Source organism: Galeopterus variegatus, unplaced genomic scaffold, assembly GCF_000696425.1.
Source record: "Galeopterus variegatus unplaced genomic scaffold, G_variegatus-3.0.2 Scaffold1117, whole genome shotgun sequence".
Classification (NCBI taxonomy): Eukaryota; Metazoa; Chordata; class Mammalia; order Dermoptera; family Cynocephalidae; genus Galeopterus; species Galeopterus variegatus.
In genome coordinates this window covers 314,656-326,352 of record NW_007727228.1, presented here as the reverse complement: position 1 = coordinate 326,352, position 11,697 = coordinate 314,656, and the positions used below count along the sequence as shown (strand labels likewise).

General features: G+C 35.5%; 1 protein-coding gene across 1 annotated transcript in view; it reads left to right on the top strand.

Annotated features, from left to right (window-relative positions):
• HIBADH (3-hydroxyisobutyrate dehydrogenase) overlaps positions 1–11,697 on the top strand; it is a 127,077-nt gene that overhangs the window by 7,649 nt on the left and 107,731 nt on the right. Inside the window, exon 2 of the mRNA XM_008574908.1 lies at positions 5,611–5,771. Coding sequence (XP_008573130.1) covers positions 5,611–5,771 — 161 coding nt within the window. The remainder of the gene's footprint in view (positions 1–5,610; positions 5,772–11,697) is intronic.

The window sequence follows — 11,697 nt, the reverse complement described above, 5'->3', positions numbered from 1 at the left end:
GGTGCTGCGCCCACACCTCGCTCAGCCAGTGAGCAGGAACCGGTCTGTATGTGGGATCCGAACCCTTGGCGGGAGCGCCACCGCGCTCCCAAGCGGCGCACTGTAGCAGTGCGCCACCGGGCCGGCCCATATCACATTCTTTTTAACATCTGCATAATATTTCATTGTATTGATTTACTATGAATTATCAAGTGCCATATTAATGTATGTTTAGTTATTTGTAGTTTTTCTGGTGTTACAAACAGTGCTATAATAAACTATATCTTTGTGTGGTTCAGAGTTTAATGTATGGTACGGACTGGCAAACTATGGCCCATAGCTGGGCACCTGTTTTTGTAAATAAAATTGTGTTGGAACACAGCCACACCCATTCATATGTATATTGTCGTTGGCTGCTTTCAAACTAGACTAGATGGGTGGCAGAGGCCTTATGGCTTATAAAACAGAAAATAATTTACTCTCTGACCCTTTAGGACAAACAAAGTTTGCTGACCCCTCATATACAGTGTAAATGCTTAGAAGTGGAATTGCTGGGTCAAAAAGTATGCATGTTTTAAATTTAAATTTTAAGTTAAAATTCACATGTAGATTGTTTTTTCAAATTGTCATCCAAAAGGTTGACTTGATATGTAATTCTACAGTGTATGAGACTATGTGTTTTCATCAGTCCTTTCTTGCCAATAGTAGTTTTTATCAAAGAAATAAAACAATTTGTCCATCTGATAGGTGAAAAATTATATCGCATTGCTCTGTTTTGCATTTCTCTAGTTATAAGTTGAGTATATTTTCAAAGTTTTTTGGGGGTCACTTTTATATTTTTTGTTGTCATTTTAAAATTTTTGCCTACTCTAAAAAAATTGCATTATTCATATTTTTCTTTTAGATTTTAAAGTTATTTGCATATAAAGTAATGTAGCCCTATTTCTATTAAGTGATGGAAGTACTTTTTCTAGTTTTTTGTTTTGTCATCTGTTTGTGGTATTTTTTCCATATATCTGTCTTATTGTGAAAAAAAATTTCAAACAGAAAATATTGAAAGAATAATATAGTGAACATCCATATACTCTTTGCTTAGAGTCAACAATTGTTAACATTTTGCCACATTTACTTTTCATGTATATACATATCCCACCTGCATAATTTGAAAGTAAATTGCAGGCATTATGACACTTCAGCCCTAATATTTCGGCATGAATCTCCTAAGAATAAGAACGTTCTCCTAACATAACCAAACTGCCTTTATCCCACCTAAGTCAATTAGCAATAATGCCATGGTATCATCTAATATACAGTTTATATTCAAAATTCCATAATTCTTTTAAGAATTTCTTTTATAGCTGTTTTTTTCAAAACAGTCCTTTCAAACATCATACATTATATTTTATAATGTCATACATTAAAGTTGATATATCACTTTAGTATTTTTAAATTGAGAACTATCTTTTCCTCTTGTTTGTTTCTATAAACATGATGTTGACTTTTTAAAAACAACTTTTTTTGTAATATAGATGACATACAATAAACTGCACATATTTAAAGTATACAGTTTGATAAGTTTTGATCTGTGTATACCTGTGAAGCCATCTCACCACAATCAAGATAGTGAACATGTCCATCCCCTGAAATTTCCTCGTGCCTCTTTACATATACAAATATTTACACTTGTATGTTTTTACTGGATATAGATTTCTGCCTTGACAGTTGTTTTTTCTTTCAGTATTTTAAAGATTTTGCTTCATTGTCTTCTTCCTTGCATTTTTTTCTGATGAGAAATCTGCTTTATCCTTACCTTTTTTCCTCTGTAAATAAGCTGTCTTTTTTTCTTCTGGCTGCCTTAAAGTATTTTGATTATGACGTTTCTTGGGATATTTCTTTTCATAATTCTTGTGTTGGGGTTCATTGAGCTTCTTGCATGTGTGGGGTTTATAGTTTTCATCAAATTTGGAAAATTTTTGGCCATTAGTTAGTTTCTAACTTATTTTTTTTTGTTTCCACTTCTCTCCTCTCATTTGGGGACTCCAATTACATATGTATAGGGCTGGTTGAAGTTGTCTCATAGCTCATTAATGCTCTTTTCATTTAAATCTTTTTTTCTTTTTCTGTTTTATTTTGGATAGTTTCTATTGCTGTATCATCAAGGTTATTAATCTTTTCTTCTGCAGTGTCTATTCTGCTGTTAATATTCCAGTGTAATTTTCATCTCACATTATAGATTTCATCCCAAGAAATCCAATTTGGATTTTTAAAAGTATATTTTTGGAATATGTAGACTGTAGTTATAATTTTTAATGTCTTCATCTAATTCTAACATTTGAGTCAGTTCGGGGTTGGTTTTATTTTCTTTTTGATTTCTAAATATACATGTTCCCTTGGGCTTTGAAGAGGTTCAACCTTTGAGTCATTCAGCCTATTTATTCTCATTTGGTGATTTTGTTAACTCCCACAATTTTAATTCTGTCTTTGAAAAAGATGGTTGCCAAATGTCTCTTTTCTCTCTTGTCTCTGAAGCCTTGGTTATAATATTTCTAATAGTCTATTGGACATCTTTCAGCTCATTGACAAGCTCATTGTTACCTTGTTTAAAACTGAGCCAACTCTTCTTGATTTCTCCACTTAGGTTATTGACCTTACTATTCTCTTGCTGTCATTTTTGACGTTTCCCTTATTGTAGCCCATAATCCAGTCTATTGTTACATCCTTTTTACTTGTATGTCTTTGAAATATTTTTCATACCTGTCTTTTCTCATGGCTACTATTCTTTATTAACTTTGACTTTGTTATGGACTGAATGTTTATGTCCCACCCCATTCATATGTTGATATTCTAATCTTCAATATGATGGTATTTGGAGGTGGGACTTTGGGGTGGAAATTAGGTCATGAGGGTAGAGCCCACATGAATGGGATTAATGTCCTTATATGAAGAGACATGAGAGCTTGTCCTCTCTTTCTGCTCTCTGCCACGTGAGGATACAATGAGAAAATGGCCAACTGCAAACCAGAAAATGGGCCTTACCAGACACCAGATCTGGTGGCACCTTGATTTTGTACTTCCTGGCTTCCAGAACTGTGAGAAATAAATGTTTGTTGTTAAAGCCACCCAGTCTATGATATATTTGTTATAGGAGCCTGAATTAAGACAGATCTAGAGTGTTACTGCCATTTTTATATTGGTCCTCTTGCCTCCAGGCTCTTTTTTCAATTCATTCATTGTACATTGCTGCCTTGTTTCTATTCCTGAAGCGCAAGTCTGATCACGTCATTTCTCTTGCCCAACTTTTCAATAACTACCTTTTGCCTACAAAATACAGTACAAATTGTTTAGCATGCTTCCACTTTATGGTCACATTATTTCTTTCATTCTTAATCTCCTACTGTTTTGTTTTCTTTGTGCATCTTCTAGGAAGAATGGAAGGCAGTATCACACAGTGGTTACAACTGAGGAATTTAGAGTCTAGACTGGCTGGATTTGAATATTGGCTTTACAACTTAATAAAGGATTGGGCATTTGACTTAAACTCATTATGCATCAGGGTTCTCAGCTGAAAGATGAGCTTAATGACAGTGTATGATGACAGTGATATTTAAAAAGGTGCTTAGTACAGTGTCTGGTATGTAGTAAGACTGCCATAAATATTAACCATTATTATTTTTCATTTCTTCTTGGCTTTCCTGGTTCCCTGCATGTACTTGAGTTCCTTTTCCTACATGGAGTTCCCTTTCTTCATACCTTTCTGTCCATTTGAAATCCTACCTATCCTAGAAATACCCAGGTCAATGCTGTCTTCAGGTTCCTAAACCATGAATTCTCCTATTGTATCAGCATTGTTTTTTTATACTTTATCCTTAACTGTTTTGTATTAGTGTTTGTATATATAGTTTATTTCCTCTTGGATTTTTAAGCTTGTTGAAGGCAAGGACTGTATTCCCTTTGTGTCTTCTGTGGCATCTATTTGTTGAATGTGTGAATGAATTTTGGTTCTACCGTGCCATACTTATTGTTTAACCTAGAGTGAGTTGCTTGTTAAATTAATTGCCTTTAAATTACAATTTTCCTAGTTTCTAATGTTTTTAGATTGTTAAATTTTACCTTTCCAGCCTTAGCACAGTTGTAGTGCTACATTTTCTCTCAGGCTACTACTGTTTGCTTATGAGCGTTGGAGTTCTCTTACAAAATACACTTCTCATTCTGTTTAATATCAAAATAAAAGTTCAGTTAGGTGTCATTTCTCTGTCATTGAATCCTTTGTGGGTCAGAAAGTCAGACAAAGGACTCTTTTTATAACCAGTGTATTAAACTTAGCACTGGTAAGATGATGTACAGGAACGACACCTAACACTGAATGCAAGTGTTAGAGTTAATCATCAAGTTAAAAGGAATTAAATATGCTTCTAACCCAAGAAGACCTCTATTTCTTAAGCATTAGAGCTTCAAATAATTTGCTTTTAGGAAATCTCATTACATTCAGATTAAGTTCAGGGAAGAGCAGAGATCAATTAGTTGAGAGGACTTGAAACTTAAAGGGGTGACTATGACTAGTTGTTGCACTAAACAGTTTAAAAACTGGAGTCCTTGAAAGAAAAAGGAAAAATAAAGCCAGGAAGTGAAAGGGCAAGTGGAATTATTTCTCTTTCTTCCCTCACTAGATTGTGAACTTTTTGAAGGCAGGGATTGTATCTTGCTTGTGTTCATCTCTGAGCTCTGTCATAGTAATTCATGCAGTGAGTGTTGAGTGGAGTTCTAAATCTAGAGACTGAGAAATTACATCTAATGTCATTTCCATGGTAATGCAAAGCCCCCTCACTCTGTAAAGCATTGACTTTACTCTGTAAAGTATTGAATTATGTGCCCCCAATGTGAGTTCAAAAAGCCTTTCATGAGAAAGAAAAAATAAAACCTGTATATGGTTTTTAGGGACAATTTTTTTCTTTTTAATAAACGGAAATTCCTCTTTTCTGAATGTGCAGAGGTGTTAGACCAAGGTCCTGATACTGTTACCCTTGTCATTTAAAGCCTATGGAAGCATCCTTCTCTCCTCCTCTAGGACCACATTTATAAACTGGTGACTTTTAGTTGAAATATAATCTCCTGGGTTTAACATTTTGTTAAAGTGGTTTTTTTTTTATACTATTGGAGGGGTTGGTTTCTATAATTGTGGGACTGGAAAGGTGAAAAGCTTTTCCATTCTTGGACCTGGTCCAAGATACAGGTCTTATTGAATACTTCCAGTTTTTTATACACATTATTAAAAGAGATCGTATAGATATGTGAGAATCTAGAGTATTTCACATAATAGGTAAAGTATGTAATAGGTGTTTTATAAAAACGTTATTGAGCTTATTGTTAAAAATGGTAAAGGCATGTTATAAAGGTAGAAAATAGGAGAGATTGCTTCAAATTTTATGAATGTTTCCTGGAGAACAAATTAAAATGTTAGTCTGCCTGCACATCGTTGCTATCTTTAAATGTGATTAGGTTATTAGTTTAAAACTAGCCTTTTAAAAGTTTATTTTATAGAAAACATCTAAATAACAATTGACTTAACATTTTTTATTATAAATATTCATTCAATATTATTTGTCCCTATTGAAAGTAATGTATTGAAATCAGTATGTTCTAGGTCAATGGCTTCTAAGACTCCAGTTGGATTCATTGGACTGGGCAACATGGGGAATCCAATGGCAAAAAATCTCATGAAACATGGCTATCCACTCATTATTTATGATGTGTTCCCTGATGCATGCAAAGAGTTTCAAGATGCAGGTGAACAGGTAAGCCCTTTTCTTTAGGTTTGTTTTAGATTTTGATGTTTAAAAAATGAACATACACTCAAATAGTGACAGCTCCTTAGAGAGAAATAAAGTTGTAAACCTAATTTATTGTTAATTTTATTTCTTTGTAATGTATATGTATGTAACTAACATTTATTCAACATCGAGATGTGCAACAAAGGAGAGCTCCCATCAGTTACTCAGAGGGGGTCTTTCTTTGGCAGGTGACTTGGAGCATTCCCAGGTTTGGTCAGAGGGCCTTGCTTTGGCTCTGTATCAGTTTTCTGAGAGGGTAACTTCCCTGATTATGCTGTTAAAGCAGTAGCAGTTAGTTTCGTAGAAATATCCTCCTGTGTTACTGAAAAGCTCAATTGTCTTGGAACAAGAATAGGCTTAGAGATATAAAGCTTAGCTTGAGTCCCAGCTCAAATACTCGACATGCTGTCTTACTGGGGACAAGTTACTTCACGTCAGCTGGTTTCCTCATCTGTAAAATGTGAATGATGACAACTTGTGTTATTAGATTGTGGAGCTCCAATGAGAGAATATATGTGAATATACTTTGTAAATATTGTATGGCAGCACTTTGTGAATAAATATTAGTCATTGGCCGTAAACCAGGAGACAGCCTAAAAACACTTTGCCATAATAAGGGGTTGAGTTATGACTAATCGCTAATGTTTTGTTCTTAGGCTGTCATTCATGTTTCAAGACGTTTGGGATGAGAGTTTGTCATGTCGGATGATAGCATCTGCTGGTTAAGTCTTGTATTGTTAGGATCTGTTAAACTTTATTAGTAACTCAGATCAGAGGAGACCATGTATTAGTGTTTTAATTTGGAGTTTTGTATTTTTTAGATATGAGGGAAATTTTTCTTGTACAAGTTACAGAGTGGTAACTAAGGGTGGAATGTGATCCCAGAACTGGGAGAATACTAAAAAATTCCTGAGCAATGTAGAAAAAGGTGAGAGAAAAAATAAAATCAATCAGTCAACCTTTGGATAGTAGTTATTGAGAAGTGCAGTGTGTAGGTGAAGAACATAACTTAGAGGCCATTTGCAGGATTTGATATCCTGTATTTCCTTCCCTTCCATGGTTTGTGTGCCATACTTATATGAGGATGTGAGTATGATTTTGCAACTTTTCAGGGCAGTGTTGTGGTTGCTTATGCCTGTACAGTATCTGAATACTGACACTATTCCTAGTCCAGCAGGTTTACAGTTGACCTTAATTTACTTAGGAACTTAGTAGTCTTGTTGGAGAGATTTGATCAGTTCTTTGTTTTAGTAGAGAATCTGGGAAAGGTGGCCTTTTACTGTCTTCAGAAATGGTAAGCAGTTCAAGTTGATATTCACTGTGGGATAAATCGATTGGTAGTTATTTTGAGTAGTTGGATATTACTTTTTGGGATAACATATCTGTTTGATGTTGGCACTTCACAGTGGTTTATATATTTGTTTGTAGGAGTAATACTGGTGCTCAGTCTCTTAACAGAGGGAATATCTTCAATTAAATATAGAATTTAACCAAAGAGTGAAGTAGGAATTGAGTGGAGACTGTTTACCTTGGACCAGCAAAGCAAAGGCTTATTGCCTTTCAAATTGTTACCAATGCCATTACTCTTTGCTCTATGCCAGTAGCACTTATAGCTTGCTTATGGAACAATTGAAATGATCATCACTGCTTTGTGAATCTCTTTTTTTCTTCCCAGATTTCCAGAGCTTTCTGATGCTTTGCCAGAATTATCTCATACCCTGAAGTTCACCCCTCGTATCTATTCCCTGACAATACTCTTATTTCTTTAGTGTTGCTAATTTTAGGTAGGTGTGAAGGAAGGCTACCTTAATAAGGGTTATTCTTCAGTGAAGAAGATACTTACATTTTAAAGGGGAGAGAAAAAGAAGCTAATATTTACTAGGCACCTACTGTGGGTCAGGTCTTTGACTTTGGAGCTTTTGCTCTTTGGATTATATCATACATAGTCACTAATTAGTGAAATGAATGTGCGAGACATTTTTGAGGGTATGCCTTCCTTGATGACTCTGAGATGTGGCTACTTGTCATCTGTTTATAAACTAGACTACTGGAGAAGAAAATGTCTAGGTTCTTTCTGGATCAGTACTGTCAAGCCACTGATCATCTGTCTCTCCCCTCCCCATCTCTCTTTAATGTGTGGTCTGTACTCATGGAGTTTGTTGGAATTGAATAATAATTATCCATTATAATGGGTTGTTTAGTGGGTATACAGTGGGTTGAATAGTGGCCCCCAAAAAGATGGTCTATGAACCCTTAGAAGAAAACATAGGGGTAAATCTTCATGACTTTGGATTTGGCAAAGGATTCTTAGATATGACACCACCAAGAGTATGAGTAACAAAATTGAAAATAGATAAATTTGACTTTATCAAAATTAAAAACTTTTGTGTTATGAAGAACACCATCTAGAAAGCAAACAGTCCATAGAATGGGATAAAATATTTACAGATTATTTATCTGATAAGGGACTTACATTTAGAATATAGAAGGAAGTCTTACAACTCAAACATAAAAAGGCAATTAAATGGGCAAAGGATCTGAATAGACATTTTGCCAAGGAAGATATACAAATGACAGTAAACACATGAAAAGATGCTGAAAGTCATTACTCATCAGAGGAATGCATTTAAAACCATGAGATATGCTCACTATGATGGCTAGAATAAAAAGTCAGATATCAACAAGTGTTGATGAAGATGTGGAGAAACTGGAACCCTCAGACACTGCTGCTGGGAATAGAAAATGGTGCAGCCACTTTGGAAAAAGAGTCTGGCAGTTCCTCAAACAATTAAACATGGAGTTATGATGTGACCCAGCAATTCTACTACTAGGTATGTACTGAAGACAAATGAAAACATGTATCCACATAGAAACTTGAGTACAGCAGCATTATTCATAATAGCCAAAAAGTGGAAACAATCCAAATGTCCATCAGCAGATAAATGAATAAACAAAACGTGTTATATTCATACAATGGAATATTCAACAGTAAAAAGTAATGAAGTGCTGACATTTGCTACAACATGGATGAACCTTAAAAACATGCTAAGTGAAAGAAGGCATTCAGAGAAGACCACACACTATACAATTCCACTCATATGAAAGTCTGGAATAAGGAGATCTATATAGAGATAGAAAGTAGATTAGTGGTTACATAGTTCTGGGGAGGAGGGGAAGGTGGACGATAGAGGAGTGATAGCTAATGGATATGGGGTTTCTTTTTGAAAAGATTCTAAAATTGACTGTTGTGATAGTTGCACTTATCTGTGAATATACTAAAAGCCATTAAATTATACACTTTAAATGGGCAAATTGTATGGTATGTGAATTATATCTCAATAACTACTGGAAATAAAAGATATGTTTGTGTCTTAACCCCTAGTACCTGTGAATGTGACCTTTTTGGAAACGGGTTTTTGAAGATGTAAATCAATTAAGGATCTTGAGATGAGATCATCCTGGATTTAGGCACTAAATCTGATGACAAGGGTCCTTATAAGAGACAAAAAAAAAGAGAGGGAAGACACAGAGATACTAGGAAAGGCCATGTGAAGATGGAGGCAGACATTAGAGTTACGCTGCTACAAGCCATTGATCACCAGGAGCCACCAGAAGCTGGAAGAGGCAAGGGAGGATCCTCCCCTAGAGCCCTTGGAGGGAGCATGGCCCTGCCAACACCTTGATTTCAGACTTCTGACCTCCAGAGCTATGAGGGAATAAATATCTGTTGTTTTAAGCCACTATGCTTGTAGTAATTTGTTGTGGCAACCATGGAAAACTAATACAGCAAGCACAGTATTGGGAATCTACAAAATAAAATGCATGGGTTTGGAATCTGCCTTCACCACTTTATATCTGTGCAATCTTGGGCAAGTTTTTTAGTGTCTCTATACCAATTTGTTGTGGCAACCATGGAAAACTAATACAGCAAGCACAGTATTGGGAATCTACAAAATGCATGGGTTTGGAATCTGCCTTCACCACTTTATATCTGTGCAATCTTGGGCAAGTTTTTTAGTGTCTCTATACGTCAGTTCCGTCATGTGTGAAGTAAGGATGGTAATCATACAGTTTTCATAGTGTCGTTATGAGGATTATGTGAGTTATATATGTAAAAAGCTTGAAGTAGTATTTGGCACATAGTAAATACTATATGTCAGTGTTAACTGTTAATTAGTTTCTATAAGCCTTAGTTTCACTTCTGCTGTACAGAGCTGTTATTCTTTTTCTAATGCTCTCCATTCAAATGACAGTGTCAGAGTCTTCTCCCTTTATTGTGAAGAAAAGTTGCTTTTTACTGTTCTGATCACTAGGGGTTAAGGCTACTGTAGATTGCCTTAGCAAAATGGGATAGAACCTTTATTAAGTCACTAATTTAACAGATGTTTCTTGAGTACTTCCTATGTGCTAGACACTAGGGAATATAGCTCAGAACAGAAGTGTCTCAATCCTTGCCTTTGGGGACCATTAGGGAGTGTTAGATTATCAAATCACAAAAATATGTGATTCCAAATTGTGATTAAAAAAACTAAAAGGTCACATTGGTTTTTAATAAAATACGCATTACATTCGGTGAAAGGTCAAGTTAGGGGAATTCTCTGGAAAGACTAAACATTTAGATAAACAGCAGAAGAATAAGTAGGATTTTCCAGATTAAGAATGGGGACAAAGGAGCAATTTTCTCAAAAAGTGAAGCCTCAGTCTCCTTTTGCTAGAGTTTTTTACTTTAGATCAACAGAAACAGTTTGGGTACCTACCATATGTTTAGCAGTCCACCTAGTGCTGTGGAGAATAAAATAGGTTGAGTTGGGTGTGATATGGTGTTGGCTGTGTTTCAGGTGGCAAGACCAATTAATATTACAAGGAAGTTTCCATTAAAATTATAATTTGACTAAAGTGTTAAGGCAGTTTTTGAGGACGGAAAAGTAATTTTTAAGCATCATTTCTATTAGGGAACTACAGAAATGATGTGTATAATCTTTGCTTACCCACAAACAGAAATGATGTAGTCTGAAATGAAAGTCATGAAGACAAATTCTTCAAGAATCTTGGATAGGAAATAGAGGGTTCCAGGACACAGACTCCATTACTGGGTTCTCTTCTTTTTCCTCATTCTTGTGATACGTAAGTGGATGTGAAAGAAGGAGAGAAGATGTGTTCTGGGTATCTGCTTCTTCCAGATTAGTGAATAGTGGAGACTTGCTTTAGCTTCTTTTGTGCAGCTGCCACCGCTGCCCCTATGCACTGTGGGGAAAGTTCTGTGTGTGGTTCACACTGAGGCAGGAAGCCTGGAAGACAGAATTCTCTTTTCCTACATCTCACCTCCCTCACATCTCTGGTTCTCCTAAGAGTCTTCACTCTAAGAGGTCTTCCGAGTATTGATTATAACAGCAGTGGAGGATAGGAGAATGTGAAATTTATCTAAATGAATAGAGAAGGTTTAAAAAGGGTGAAAAAGCTTTGGGCCTGAGGGGAAGTATCCCATCATGAAATGAGAACATTTGTTGATAAATGACTTATGTTGGCAACTTGGAAAATGTTTTGAACAGTGGCAATGTGATTAGAACAAGTATGATTTCCAAAGAGCACTACTTTAAAAAGTAGCATTAATTTGGATGAATAAGTTGTAATATATTAAAATGTCAATGTTGTTATAGCTATTTAGTTTTTAAAAATGTTGGATAAAAGATAAAATGAGTTTCATTCTACTACTGTTAGGCAAAGACATGACTTGGGATGAGATGGAAAAATATATGTGAAAATCTTGAAACTTTTTGCCATTATACACAATAGTGTCCTGAAAGGAGTAAAGGCTAAAACATTTGGGGTATGTTTGAGTTGACTCATACATTTTAAGGACAGGGACTCACTCCCTGCCCCCCCCCCCCCC